The 16,222-nt window shown below is 37.6% G+C and overlaps 1 protein-coding gene across 2 annotated transcripts in view; it reads left to right on the top strand.

Annotated features, from left to right (window-relative positions):
• Positions 1-392: 392 nt before the first annotated feature.
• The window catches only part of LOC137491202 (uncharacterized), a 33,329-nt gene continuing 17,499 nt past the window's right edge, over positions 393-16,222 (top strand). For both annotated transcript variants that reach the window (XR_015942554.1, XM_087248654.2), the window contains exons 1-2: positions 393-435; positions 897-1,046. Coding sequence is in view for 1 of the 2 variants with exons in the window: in XM_087248654.2 (XP_087104780.1) it covers positions 962-1,046 (85 nt within the window). In the remaining variant the exon portion in view is untranslated. The remainder of the gene's footprint in view (positions 436-896; positions 1,047-16,222) is intronic.

The raw sequence follows: 16,222 nt of genomic DNA on the forward strand, positions 1-16,222 counted from the left end.
AAAAGTGCAGACCCATAATGTTTTGTCCGTCCTTTGATGTAGATCTTTTGTACTGCTCCTTGCTCCTTGTTGCAGTTGTAACAATTTTAATTTATTTTATATATGGTTGTTCCGTTTTGTGATGTAAACTTTTTGCAACAATAAATACGAAAAAAAAAAAAACACTTATACTTAGTAGATTAAACAAGTTTTTCAAAATTGTGTAAAAATGTTTGGATTAAAAGTTTTGATCAACTTCAAATACTGAATGTCTGTGTATTTGAAAGAGAGAGAGCAGATATGTTGTGTGAGATGTGAAAAGGAGTGTGAAATTTATCATGTCCTGACTGCAACAGTAAGTGGCAAAAAAGCTGAACAAAAAAGACTTTTATTTTGGCGTGTTGTGTGACATCATAAGGCTGCGCCGCTTCCGCGCTGCGGTTCAACTGGAGGAAGGTTTGTTTCACAACTTTACACAAATATAAACAGATTGATTAAAGTTTCAGGTTTTCCTTTCGATATTATATACCTGCGGTTGACTATTATTTTAATCCTTTATACAACAAAGTACTACTTTAATAACAGTAATCGAGGGCTATTGTTTGAACAACAGAAATGTGTTTTAATGAAGGTTTTATTTATTTACTAGCATAATGTCATTCCAATATAGGTATACAATATTATATATATATATATATATATATATATATATATATATATATATATATATATATATATATATATATAAAAGAAATGGAGGACTAGTTTTTATCAGGTCATTTGTTTGTGGCTATTGTTTCTTGCTCAGACTTACCTGATTTATTTTTGTCAATCACTCTCATATAAAGAAACTGTTGAAGCAAGTGTTAAAGAGAAGTTATTTTGTTTCTGTTCATTGTTTTGTTCATTTTAAACAGAATAAAGTGTCCAAACACAGAGAAAAACTCCTGCTGAAGCGACTGATCTCCACACTGTTATAAAGATGGCGTTTATTAAAGAGGAAAGTGAAGATGTGAAGATTGAAGAAACATTCACAGTCAAACAGGAAGATCCGCAGGAACAAACAAGTTAGTTTTCATTCAGATATATTTTAATAATAAGAATACTAAATTAAATCCATCTTGCAGCCCTGAGTGTGCTGCCTAGTTCTCCTAAATGCACATAAGCACTCATTGAAAGACAAGAATGAGTTTCTTTTGTTACTTGTTCTCATGTCTTTAGTCATTATTCTATGTATTATTAGTCTCCCATTTTCTCTACCTTCTTAAGGTTATTGCTTTCCTTGTTCTCCTACTGTGTGTAAAGCGCCCTTGAGCACTGGCGCTATAAAAACAATACATATAAAAATAGTTTAACTGAGCTGCCGACATTTGACCTACAGTGTTCTCATAGAAGATATCTGCTATTACAGTGATAGTGTTGGCTTGGTACTTTCCATTTGCATATGTCAGGTTGATCACAATTCCCTTTTTTTCCATCGACTTCTTTATGGGTTTAAACTTGTTTCTAGTAGTTGTTACTAGTTCTCACAGATAGTATCAGAATGAGAATTAAATCTTTATTATAATAACTAATTACCAGGGCTATTGTGTTTAAACAGGATTTCCGTGGAGTCTTAAAATGTTTTAAATTCCAAAATCTAAAATTTGGCCCTAAAAAGACTTAAATTTGCTGAAATGTTATGTTGTAGGTCTTAAATCTTTTTTAAACAAGTCTTCATTTTCCTATGTTCATGTTTTGTTACCCAATTTGGTCAAAACCCATACAATCACCAACAATCCATCTCAATAAAACTTTCTCATAATGGTAAAGACTGCTGAGGATATCCACCTGGACAGATTGTTTTGATTGGATTTAGTTTATTATAGTTTTTAAAACTTTTTTAAAAAATTGTTAATTATTTTTTTTTTATTTTAAAGAAAGTTTATTTTGGAAAAAAGTGTGTGGATCCAAGTTGAACTCTCTTGTTTTTACACAATATTTAAGATCTTTTGCTAAGAAATATCTAAAATATTTTAATATTGTTATCATTGATCTATTATTGTATTATTAATTATTTTATATATAAAAAATTTTTTTTTTGATAGGACAAATAACAACCTTTTCTTCTGGGCCATTTGAAAAATTCCTTAGGTAAAAATTTCATTCATAATGGTCTTAAAATGTCATAAAAAGTCTTAAATTTAACTTGGTGACACCTGTAGAAACCCTGATTTAAAGTATGTCAGAAAACGTGAATGACTCTAATTTTAAATATGCTAAATGAAATGGACTCTAAAATAATTAATTATTATAAAACATTGTACAGTATTCGAAACTATATGATGTTGTGGGACGATGTGAGACAAAACAAATTATAGTGGAATAACGTTTAGCATTGCACTGACTACAACTGGCCAACAAACTAGTCTAAAAATGACTTCTGCTGCTTAAGAAATGGATTACAGCATGCTGATGATATGCAAACTTTTGAGTGTGAAGTTCGTCAGTATTGACCATATTCTTCACGTACCAGCAGGCGCCACCATTGGAATCTTTTTGCTTTTTAAAGAATACATTTTTAGATCCTTAAAACAGTGTAATGCTGCTTGTCTTTGATCTTGTGGGGGAAACCGGAGCACCTAGAGAAAACCCACGCAAGCTCGGGGAGAACATGCAAACTCCACACAGAAATGCCAACTGATCCAGCCGAGGCTCGAACCAGCAACCTTCTTGCTGTGAGGCGACAGCACCACCTACTTTGCCGCCTCGTCGCCCGACAACACTGATTTATTTGCATATTTTTTATGCGATATTCCAGTTTTGCAAATAAATTTAATTGGCATTTTTGGATGGAAACATAGCTGTAAGGTTTGGAGCTTACGCTGCTATTCTGAACCAATAATCAGAAACAGAAAGCAGTTGAAGGATGGCGTGTTTGAATCCATTATTTATCTGACTCCATTGTAATTAATCTGACTCCATTAAAGTTGTTATTATCATTGATAAAGAGAAAGAATCTCAAAGCTTAAAGCAGGTAAAGTTGTTTATTAATTTACATGTTTGAATATACAGACAGTAGAATGAAACAAACTAGCATACAGTATAAAGAAATTAGCTGTAACATATGCACTGCTGAGCAACAAAGACAGTGAAACTACTGAGGCTACGCAGCCGTGTGCAGGAGATGCAGAGTAAAAGCCATTCTCCCAGATCAACACTTACCTTTACGTATTATACCCTGAGCAAAGCATTGTTAAAGATGAGTGAAAATCAACCCACATAACCAGCTGAACATGAGAGCACAGTTGAGGAGATAAAGTGGCTTAGAAGAACATTAACATACTCTCCTCAGGCCATGACTCAACAATAGTAAATATATTGTATATTAAAATACAAGCAATCAATGTCTCTGTTGATTTTAGCACTACAATGCTTAAGTCATAAACTGTCAAATGACACCAAACATGATAAAGCTATTTGAAGGAAGATCACAAGCAGAAGAATTGTGTATGGTGAAAAGCACATGGTTACTGCAAGCAAATGGCAGAGATGTGTACTGGAGCTGTGATCAACTCTGCCAAGCCAGGAGGACCTATCCCATGCTTGGAATGTCTCAGAAGTCCTTGATTAGCATAGAAGGAATATATATTTGAAGAATATATAATTTTTTTCTCATCCTGCTTACCCATTACCTACATTTCAGTCACACAAAGAACAAAGTCACGTACGAGAAAGGTTTGTTCTTCTTTAATTAATAACTAGCTTAAATTCACAGACCTTCGACAGAGACATCTACTTTAAGTAGATTAATTGGATTATTACACTTCTAAAAACTATGTTTTAGTACTTCTTACATTCTTATTATTCAACTATTTAAATTGATTTTTCCAAAGTCTTTAATTTTTAAACAACACACATATTGAACAACAAATTAACATGGTACATAGTTACAGACATACACCCCATAAAGAAAAAGGGTGAAAGATAAAAATTAATTAATTAATAAAAATAGATCAAATAAATTCGGAAACTAGTGATAAACTCTCACCAAGGATATAATAACCTCTGAGCGTTCAATGTAGGAGAGGAAAGGCTGCCAAACCTCTAAAACATTTTTGTAGAGTCTCGGATGATGTACTTAAGGTGCTCGAGTTTAGGATGTGATGACAATTCTAATATCCAATGTTTGTGGGATGGTGGGTTTGTTTTTTCCATCTTAGGAGAATCAGACGTCTGGCCAATAAAGAAGAAAAGGCAATGATCTCTATTACATATAGATGAAAATGATCTAAAAATATTGGCCCAAAATTTATGCAACCTAGGGCATCGCCAGAACATCAGATCTGCTGGCTCCAAACCACATCTGGGGCAAGATGAATCTGACCCTTGATACATTTTTGCCAGCTTGCTCCTAGATAGGTGAAGCCTAAGAAGCACCTTAAACTGAAGAAGACCATGTTTAATACATACAGGGGATGAGTGTACCAGTTCTATGGCATATTGCCAGGCTGTATCTGATATTTCTAGTCCCAGTCCGTCTTCCTATTTTAGCTTTATATAATTTAGGTAAGGGGAGGCAGTTCTTTAGACCACTTCATACAACATGGACATCATACCCCTTTGATATGGGTCCATATTTACCAATTCATCTATCCAACATGCTTATGGTTGGTTCAGTGAAGGAGAGAAGTGTTTTTTTTACGAAACTATGGACTTGAAAGTACCTAAAAAAATTGTCTCCAAAACAAGAGCTTCATCAAATACCTTGCACAACAGTGGTGTTAGCTTGGCAGTAAACTTCTTATAAAACTCGGCCGGAAGCCATCAGGGCCTGGTGCTTTTCCGGTTTTCAATTTTTTAATTGCATTTTCAATTTCAGAAGGTGTTATATTTCCTTCTAATGCCAACTGATCTGAATCACAAAGGTATGGCAATTCTAAATAATTGAAAAAGCTCTCAAACCGTCCAATTTCATTTACCTCAGAGCTGCAAAGGGTTTTATAAAAGTGTTTAAATTGATCATTAATTCCCTGTTAATCAGTAATAATACTGCCGTCTTCCTTACTAACTGCTGCTATAAAACCAGCTGCTGAGGATTGTTTCAGTTGGTAACACAATAACCTGGCAGCTCGTTCACCATGTTCATAATGAATCTAGCGTGATCTTATGTGGAGATCCTCTGCATTTTCACTTGTCAGGGAGTCATATTCAGTGGCGTAGCGCAAAATGCAGAGGCCCCCCTGCAGGGATCGCTGACGGGGCCCCCTGATGAAGGGGGGGGGGGTACGTCATACGTCAATTTGCATATCACTGGCGTCATCACGTTCTACCGTTTCTGTTTAACAGCCTATGGTTAATAAAGGGGCATTTATATTTGCACTACACTTTATATAAGCATGTTTATTTAACTAAATGTATTGCTGTTTGAATACAGTATGTCATTATAGATGTGTAGTGAATGTGCAGTAATCTCTCATATGTAATAAACTCAGACAAGTTCAGAAACTGTCACTATTATCTGTGATTGTGAACAAGAAAAGAATAAACGGTCCAATTAAATTGTTAAAATAAAGTAGAAGTACATCGGTTTGACTGTACAAGGGGAATACCTTCACACTGCCTGTGCTAAATCATTTGTCGTCGGTACGCAGAGGGGTGATCGGCTCTCGGGCTGCAGGTGGGAGAGGCTGCTGTACGAGGACTGACTGGGCCGCCTGTCAGTGCTGTGAGGCGGGGGGGCGGCATCACACGCAGCTCGTTGAGAAGAGTAGGGACGGTACACTGTAAAAAATTGCTGTTAAACGGTCAGATTCTACGGTAAAATAATGTTTTTTCACTAAAACAGTAATATTCTGTTAAAAACAGAGCTTTCTGGGTAACATTTTTGTCTTCGAGAAAGTAACCAACTGCAGAAAACTGTGAGCTAACAGATTCGATGTTTTGAAGTCTGTGTTTGAAATCACACTTTGTGTCCTTGTTCACTATTTCATACACTAGTTAACTAATATAGTTCACCTGACAGTTTTAATGAACACTAATGAGTGAATTCAGACACTGATGAACACCTGCTGTTAATAATTACAATTACTGAAGAAAATAAACAAGAAACACAAACAGTGACTTGAGTTACAACATTAAATAAAATCAAATCAAATAAAACACCTTCAGTCTCAGCAGAGGATCATTAAACAACTCCACAAACAACAGCAGACACACTTATTACTGACTGATTTGACTTCCATACTATTCTCATTGAGATCCAACAGAAATTAAGGTGTTTTCTGTGTCACCGTAATAGAGTGAGGGGCTGGTTTAGTTGGGCTCTTCACCCTAGAACTCATTTAAGAAGACTTTCCATCTGCTTGAATATAGAGTTTACAAAACGTTTGTACTATAGCAATAATGTTGGGAAGTCAATAAATAGAGAAATCTATTTATCTGAAATTAGTTCTGATAAATGTTTTGGTATAAATCTGGATGAAGGGCCTCATGCAATAGATTTTATGCTTAGTTGCAGATATTAATTTAATTAATGAGAAGTGGAAACAGAAAAGATACCTCCGTAATTACTTAACAGTTAAGAAATAAAATACAAAAACAGTTCAGTTATGACAACTACACACTCAGACCTAATGAATCTGACCTTGTATCTCAACAATGGTAACATCTCAAATGTTTCATGCTGCAATGCATGCTGGGAGTGGTACGGTACCAATATCCCAGCATGCATTGCGGTATAAATAAATGTTGTATAATGGTCACACAGTTTTCTTTATTTGTGTTTGATTCTGCTGTTGTTTATGTTTAGACTTTCAGTTGCCTGTTTGTGAGTTAAACTGTTAATTTTGTTAGTTGTCACCATTATTGAGGTTCATATGCTGATTATTGATGTCTCTTTGAGTGCGATTTACACCGTAGAGCAGTGTTATTGTCCAAGATATTCTTAAAAACTTCCAGAAATCATTGCCATATATAGACATATAATGTAAAACAATAGATTTAACATTGAATAGCAGCAGTAAATTTTATTATACTAAATGAGAACAGACTCTGCCATTTAATAGCAACATGAACATCACCAGGGGCCTGTTTCAGAAAGGAGGTTAAGTGAAAACTCAGAGTATTTTAACCCTGAAATGAGAGAAACTCTGGGTTTTCCGTTTCAAAATGGCAGGTTTGTTAAACTCGAGAAATCAGGGTAAGTCAAGCCTGTTTCTGAAAAAAAGGTAACTTTAACTCAGAGTCAGTTACTGTGGTAACTTACTCTGTGAATCTAACCTGGTCAGAAGCAGGTTTTATTCTCTAAACTCAGAGTTTCTGTCGGTCTCCTCCCCTTTTTTAAAGATGAAGCGGTATTTCTCGCCTTAGCCTTACGTTTCCACCCACCTATTTTAATGCTCATTTTGGATACGTGCATAAAAACTATTGATAGAAACGTCATGATGCACATAAATTTTTAAAATATGCATAAAAAACGCGCATAACTGAGTAGGATACACTTTTATTCGATAGAAAATTTGTGCATAAACTACGATGGAAACACTTTTACTGAACAAATTACAGCATGTACATTAAAAAAAGATCATGATCATATGATAATGAAAATGTGTGTAAATGAACAAACCAGCAAGCTGAGCACACTGTAACACGTCTTAAATTATTGTTTTAGTCATTCTAAAATGCCTTAACTGTTTCAGTATTAGTGTATATTATTAATTACCTCCGAACGTCTGGAGCGTGTCAAGAGTCTCCGCGTCTCATGGCTTCAGACGCCCCCACGTGTTCATTGTGTTTCAGCATTGTCTTCTGACATCGAGGCGCAAGTACATTAATTAGGCTAAATAAAGAATTAATTGACGCAGCTTCTTCTACCACAGTAAATTCTGCTTTTACTGTTGATATTTGGTGCCAGTTTAATCAGGAAGTGACGATTTTTTCTTTCTCTTTGACTCGTTGGATGGAATTTTATTCGCATCTTTTATGCAATTCCAGTTTTGCACATAAATTTATGTAATATATTTGGATGGAAACACAGCTATTGCCTACATTTTAGTCACACACAGAAGAACTGTACTAGAATGGCTTATGCTTTTTTAATAAATAATTAAATTGAATTCACCTTCGACATGCACTGTAACTAGATTAATGGGATTATTATTCTTTCTAAAAATTATTTTTAGCACTGCTTACCTTCTAAATGTTATATTAACCTCTATCACTTGATCAATAAAAAAGGCAGACACACAAGTGCACTGTTAAATCATTTAAAACTAATAAATGTATAAAAAAAGTTTAGAAAAAAATATATAAACGTCACAAATTACATTACTTATTTTATTATACTTAAATATTTAAATACTTAAAAAGTGAAATTAGGCATTAACTTGAGCAGCTGTTTTTCCACGCTAACTGTCTCTTCTTCACTGATGGTTGCTTCTTTTCAAATATATACGCTCATATTTGCTATAACTTTGCATGAGAACATCAAGTTCAGCTGGAGAAAGAAATGGTGATCTCTTTTATAAGATGTTGCCATAGTCACTCGTAATGTCTGCGCTCCATTGATAATGCCTTTTTAAAGTCACGGTGTGCGCGCTTAACTCTGAGTTGGTCTACTCAAAGTTGATTGACCCAACTCAGATCAGCTGTTCTGAAACCGAAAACTCAGAGTTTTTAATCTCTCGGTAAATCAACTCAGAGTTCAAGTTTAAACTCTGAGTTGTTTGAACCTCCTTACTGAAACAGGCCCCTGATCTTATTTAGGTTTTTGGCTGGCTTGCCACAACAAAGGAGCTTTTCAAACAAAGTTCTTAACAATTGCAGCAGCAAATATATATAAATGTTAAAAATGACAGGGCTAAGAGCCCAACTAAAGCAAACTCTGTTCTCCATGATGGTGACATAAAACTTTAACTTTTTCTCAATAAGAACTTTAGTAGATGTTATACAAAAATACATGTATTAAGTAATAAGTGTAGCTGGTGATGATGTTTGTAGAGTTGTTTAATCATCCGCTGATCATTTAAATGATTTAATCATTTGTTGTTCTTCAGGTTATTTCATTATAAAGCTGTGACTAAAGTTTTGTATGTTCTGTTCTTGTTTTTTCCCTTCAGTATTCTTCATTTGTTCATTGTTAATCCTCAACCATCATTTAATTAGTCCGTTAATTAATGAATTTACTTCAGCTTTGCTCCATGTTTCTTGAACACTCAGTAGTGTGGACACTTCAATAAAAACTGAAGTATATGCTCTGGGGTTTAAAGGGTTAAAGGTGTGAGAGGTAAAAACACAGTGTAAAAATGTCTTTTAACAGTAATATACTGTTAATTTACACTACGGAAATAGACTGTAAAAAAACAGTATATTGCTGGCAACCACAGCTGCCAGTAGATTACTGTTAAATCAAGGAAAAAACTGTATTTTACTGTAAAACCTGAAGCTAATTTCTTCTGTGTGTCACCGTTGTGGAGGAGAGTAGAGCCAGTGTATGAGTTAAAGATGAACAATGAACTGCTGATGTTATTCTGCATGTTTCTCTATTTAAAGATAGCGGCTGTTTAGTGGCTGATGCAGTCAGAATCTCTCTGGTGATTCCAGATTTACATGTATGTGTGCTGTTGTGAAAAATAAGACATTAGAGTTAAACCGAACTTTTCTAATTAACTAAAATAAGTTATCATTATAAGTATGCTTCTGAGCATATATAGCACATTACTTCATAAACTCATTCAGCAGTTGACCAAGTTGAGGCAGTTGCTTTCAGTGAGCAAAATGGGTTCACTTGAGTATTGTGTAAATCAATGTAGTCCATGTATTTTTACAGCAACATACTGTAAAATAACAGTACATTGCTGGCAACTGCAGCTGCCAGTATTTTACTGTTTTTTAACGGGACAATTTTTAACAGTGTACAGTATGGACAAATGACAAGTCTAAAAAAAATCTCCAATAACACAAAAAAAAAGTCGCTAGATTTGTCGCCAAGGGGGTCTGAAAAGTCGCTAAATCTAGTGACAAAGTCGCTAAGTTGGCAACATTGGCGGCAAGCAATCAGAATTAAGTAGTCCACCGCTTGAGAGGTGTTCAGAGAACACAGACGTGTGAACTTTGGTTCCGACCACAGTTGTTCCCAAGAGTTTGATTATTGCGTTCGCCAGTGGATTTTTAATTATTAAATCACGAAGACGCGGGGCCCCCTAATCACGCGGACCCCCCCCCCCACCCCCCTACGCCACTGGTCATATTCCGCTTGCAGAAGGAGTCTTTTCTAATGGAGCTCTTCAGAAGGTGATGTTGAGTGTAGCTGATCAATTGTATTATTTAATTCATAATCTCTGTAAGCCGTTTTGACATTCTTTTATTTGCGCTAGCTTGATATTAAATAATCTGTCCTTTTATAAATGCTTTCAGAGTATACCATACGATGCTCAAACTTATCTCTAGGGATTCAATTATCTCAAGGAAGAAATAAATTTTTGAATCAATAAATTTTACAAAATCATCGTCTGCCAAGAGTCTTGAGTTAAACCGCCATGTACGTTGGGGGATTACATTGCCTGGAAACATAGCTTTAGAGAGACTGGACAATGGTCCGAAATAACAATACTACCATACACTACTGCTGACATTATTGCCCCATTCACAATGAATCTGACCCTTGATACATTTTTGCCAGCTTGCTCCTAGATAGGTGAAGCCTAAGAAGCACCTTAAACTGAAGAAGACCATGTCTAATACATACAGGGAATGAGTGTACCAGTTCTATGGCATATTGTCAGGCTGTATCTGATATTTCTAGTCCCAGTCCGTCTTCCTATTTTAGCTTTATATAGTTTAGGTAAGGGGAGGCAGTTCTTTAGACCACTTCATACAACATGGACATCATACCCCTTTGATATGGGTCCATATTTACCAATTCATCTATCCAACATGCTTATGGTTGGTTCAGTGAAGGAGAGAAGTGTTTTTTTTACGAAACTATGGACTTGAAAGTACCTAAAAAAAATTGTCTCCAAAACAAGAGCTTCATCAAATACCTTGCACAACAGTGGTGTTAGCTTGGCAGTAAACGTCTTATAAAACTCGGCCGGAAGCCATCAGGGCCTAGTGCTTTTCCGGTTTTCAATTTTTTAATTGCATTTTCAATTTCAGAAGGTGTTATATTTCCTTCTAATGCCAACTGATCTGAATCACAAAGGTATGGCAATTCTAAATAATTGAAAAAGCTCTCAATACGTCCAATTTCATTTACCTCAGAGCTGCAAAGGGTTTTATAAAAGTGTTTAAATTGATCATTAATTCCCTGTTAATCAGTAATAATACTGCCGTCTTCCTTACTAACTGCTGCTATAAAACCAGCTGCTGAGGATTGTTTCAGTTGGTAACACAATAACCTGGCAGCTCGTTCACCATGTTCATAATGAATCTAGCGTGATCTTATGTGGAGATCCTCTGCATTTTCACTTGTCAGGGAGTCATATTCAGTGGCGTAGCGCAAAATGCAGAGGCCCCCCTGCAGGGATCGCTGACGGGGCCCCCTGATGAAGGGGGGGGGGGTACGTCATACGTCAATTTGTATATCACTGGCGTCATCACGTTCTACCGTTTCTGTTTAACAGCCTATGGTTAATAAAGGGGCATTTATATTTGCACTACACTTTATATAAGCATGTTTATTTAACTAAATGTATTGCTGTTTGAATACAGTATGTCATTATAGATGTGTAGTGAATGTGCAGTAATCTCTCATATGTAATAAACTCAGACAAGTTCAGAAACTGTCACTATTATCTGTGATTGTGAACAAGAAAAGAATAAACGGTCCAATTAAATTGTTAAAATAAAGTAGAAGTACATCGATTTGACTGTACAAGGGGAATACCTTCACACTGCCTGTGCTAAATCATTTGTCGTCGGTACGCAGAGGGGTGATCGGCTCTCGGGCTGCAGGTGGGAGAGGCTGCTGTACGAGGACTGACTGGGCCGCCTGTCAGTGCTGTGAGGCGGGGGGGGCGGCATCACACGCAGCTCGTTGAGAAGAGTAGGGACGGTACAGTATGGACAAATGACAAGTCTAAAAAAAATCTCCAATAACACAAAAAAAAGTCGCTAGATTTGTCGCCAAGGGGGTCTGAAAAGTCGCTAAATCTAGTGACAAAGTCGCTAAGTTGGCAACATTGGCGGCAAGCAATCAGAATTAAGTAGTCCACCGCTTGAGAGGTGTTCAGAGAACACAGACGTGTGAACTTTGGTTCCGACCACAGTTGTTCCCAAGAGTTTGATTATTGCGTTCGCCGGTGGATTTTTAATTATTAAATCACGAAGACGCGGGGCCCCCTAATCACGCGGACCCCCCCCACCCCCCTACGCCACTGGTCATATTCCGCTTGCAGAAGGAGTCTTTTCTAATGGAGCTCTTCAGAAGGTGATGTTGAGTGTAGCTGATCAATTGTATTATTTAATTCATAATCTCTGTAAGCCGTTTTGACATTCTTTTATTTGCGCTAGCTTGATATTAAATAATCTGTCCTTTTATAAATGCTTTCAGAGTATACCATACGATGCTCAAACTTATCTCTGGTGATTCAATTATCTCAAGGAAGAAATAAATTTGAGAATCAATAAATTTTACAAAATCGTCGTCTGCCAAGAGTCTTGAGTTAAACCGCCATGTACGTTGGGGGATTACATTGCCTGGAAACATAGCTTTAGAGAGACTGGACAATGGTCCGAAAAAACAATACTACCATACACTACTGCTGACATTATTGCCCCATTCACAAGGGGCTTCAGTGTCAACGCTTGACAGAGGGCGTGTCTGAAGTTGGGGCTGACGTGATCGTCATAGCAATAGCCAATGAATTTAGTTAGCAAGAGGCCACATACAGCGATCTGATTGGCTAATGCCTCCATTGCCGCTTGAAAAGTTGAGCAAGTCCCAACTTTTGCAGCGAAAAATGTCTCTGAAGCAGCGCCGACAAATCCACAATGCAGTTCAGCAACGCCTGACGTCACCCATTCAAAGTGAATGGGTAGCTCTGACGCTGATGCCCCTTGTGAATGGAGCGTAAGGGAAGTAACTGCTTGTCCAGGAGAAAATGGTTAATCCTGGAATAGGTTTGATGCACAGGTGAATAGAAGGAAAATTGCTTGGAATATGGATCTTTAATTCTCCAGGGGTCACTTACACCATTTGTCTGAAGGAAGGAGTTAAAACATTGTGCTGGCTGACTTAATGTATTACTCGAAGAGCTTAAGCAAAATTGGGTGCAAAACACAATTTAAATCGCTTCCTAAAATTAAATTGTGTGTGTCGAGACTAAGCAAAATTGAAAATAAAACACTGAAAAATTGTACATTGTCCCAATTAGGAGCATACACATCGGCCAGGACCACAGACATGTTACAAGTTTGGAATATTATGTATCTGCCATTTTTATCCAGCACATTTGACTCAATGACAAACTGTACATTCTTATGTATGAGTACAGCAACGACCCTACTTTTGCTATTGAAGTTTGAATAATATATTTGTGTATAGCCTCCTCTGTTAAGTTTAGAATAGTCATTTTTCAACAGATGTGTCTCCTGTAAATACACAATATCAGATTTGAACTGTTTTTAACTGATTTTAATTGTTTCGTTTTATTGGGTGATTTAGCCTCCGCACATTCCAACTGGTAAAGTTTGTCTTTACTCCACCCATTTTATGGGCTGTTGAAAACATTCATCAGAAGCATCCGAAGCACCCAAAAGGTATCTGTGGGTTTTGTATGTAGGGGGATGTGTGGGGGAGAGTGGGAAGAAAGAAAAAAAAAGGGAAAAAAAGGTGTGATCGCACATACACTTATAAACACGAAACAACACAAGATTGAAACCTTGCGTGTAAACTTGCACACACTTCCAGCTACTCACACTCTTAGCTAGCTGACCATGTGGGACCTCACGTATAAAACAAAACCATTTGAACATTGCTCTTGATATTTTATGACAAAACGACCCCATTACTGACAAAATATAATTACTAGAACTAGAAATAACAACAACCAACATGTGCTATAGCGGTTATTTAAAAGTTAACCGGAGAGCGACATTAACATCTGTATTGTCATTCACAGCCCAGTGTACTGTTGTCTTTATTTCAATGGCTTTCTTCAAAATATCCTCTTTTTCGGAAAAGTAGTGGCATTTAATCACGAAGGCGCATGGCGGTTCCTTGTCATCCACTGGTTTGCTGCTTAGAGTGTGGTGTGCCTGGTCTTGAAGTGGAGTCTTTTTGAGGTTTAGTGTATATTTTAGAAGTATCTTGCATGATTATATGCTGTCATGGCTATTAAAAAAAAAAAAAAAACCTTTCTATAATAAAGGCCATGAAGAAAAAATGGCCATGAATATCAAATCACTTTTATTGTCACATCATCAGCAGCACGTGTGCTATGATGAGTGAAAAGCTTAGGTGCTGGCTCCAGACAGTACAAAATACAGACAGTGCAAATATAACGACAGTGCGAAATACAGATAGTACAAAATAAAACAGCAGACTCCCAAAAAAATAAAAATAAATAATAGCCAGCAGTATAATTGTTGACAGCGAAATGTACAATGAATATGTGTACCCATAGTTGTAGGCAGTATTGTTTTAAGTATGGATTGGTTACAGTGCAGTGCATGCTACATATACATGGTGTGCAGTGAGGGGTATGGAAGAGTCTGTGTGAGGTGAATTAAGTTCTCATCAGCCTGATAGTCTGAGGGAAGAAGCTTTCCTTTAGTCGGCTGGTGCACGACCGGATGCTGCGGAACCATTTGCCTGAGGGTAGCAGAGAGAAAAGTCTATGGCTTGGGTGGCTGGAGTCGCTGATAATTCACTTGGCTTTCCTCATGCACTGCCTGGTGTAGATGTCGTGGTGGGAGGGAAGCTCACCTCCTACTACGCGTCCAACAGTTCACACAATCCTATGTATGCCTTTGCGATTGCTGCTGGTGCTATTTACATACCAGGTGGTGATACAGCCACACAGGATGCTCCCCACAGTGCAGGTGTAGAACGAGCGGAGGATGTGAGGGCTTATTCCAAACCTCCTGAGACGCTTGAGGAAGAAGAGGCGTTGTTGTGCATCAGCGGTCCTTTTGCACATCCTTGGTTTTGCTGATGATGAGTGAGAGGTGGTTTTCCTCACACCACTGCATCAGAGTGTGAACCTACTCTCTGTAGGCCGTCTCATTAATATCTTTGATTTGGCCCACCACTGTTGTGTCATCAGCAAATTTAACATAGATGTTGGAGCTGTGTTTGGCTGTACAGTCATATGTGTACAGGGAGTACAGGAGTGGACTGAGAACACAGCCCTGTGGATCACCAGTGTTGAGGATCAGTGTGGATAAGGTAATGTTGTTCATTCTGACCTCCTGGCGTCTGCTTGACAGGAAGTCCAGGATACATTTGCACAGAGAGCTGTGTAGACCCAGAGCTTGGAGCTTCACCACTAGTTTGGCAGGCACTGTAGTGTTGAATACTGAGCTGTAGTCCACAAACAGCATTCTCACATATGTGCTTTTGTTTTCCAGGTGAGACAGAGCAGTGTGCAAGGTGAAGGCAATTGCAACATCAGTGAAGCGATTATTCCTGTAAGCAAATTGCAGAGGGTCAGTGTGAGCAGGCAGTACAGAGCAGATGTGCTTTTTAAACAGCTTCTCAAAGCACTTGCTGAAGATGGGTGTCAGAGCAACTGGACGCCAGTCATTTAGGCATGTAATTTTAGATTAAGTCGGTTATGGGCACAATAGTAGCTGTCTTAAAGCATGTGGGAACCACAGACCGAGAGAGCGAGAGGTTAACGATGTCCGTGAAAACCCCCGCTAGCTGGTGTGCGCATGCTTTAAGTACACGTCCAGGGATGCCATCTGGGCCGTAGCTTTCCGGATGTTCCGGAAAGATCTCGTTACGTCTGCTACAGAAACAGAGTGTGCTGGCGGTTTTGGTATCGGCCGCGGGAGCGCACAGTGTGTAGGTGCTGTCCTGGGCTTTAAAGCAGGTGTAGAACAAGTTGAGCTCGTCCAGGAGAGATGCAGAAATGTTTACAGTGGCGGGTTTGTTACTTTTAAAGTTTATGATGTAATTAAGTCCCTGCCACATACTCCTCCCCTCTACCTTGTACCTCTGTATTGATGTTTTGCTGCTTTGATAGATTACCTGAGGTTGTAGTTTGCTTGTTTTTGTTCCTCAGCATTTCTGGATTTATAGGCAGAGGTTCACACT

Source organism: Danio rerio, chromosome 4, assembly GCF_052040795.2.
Source record: "Danio rerio strain M-AB ecotype USA chromosome 4, GRCz13ab, whole genome shotgun sequence".
Classification (NCBI taxonomy): Eukaryota; Metazoa; Chordata; class Actinopteri; order Cypriniformes; family Danionidae; genus Danio; species Danio rerio.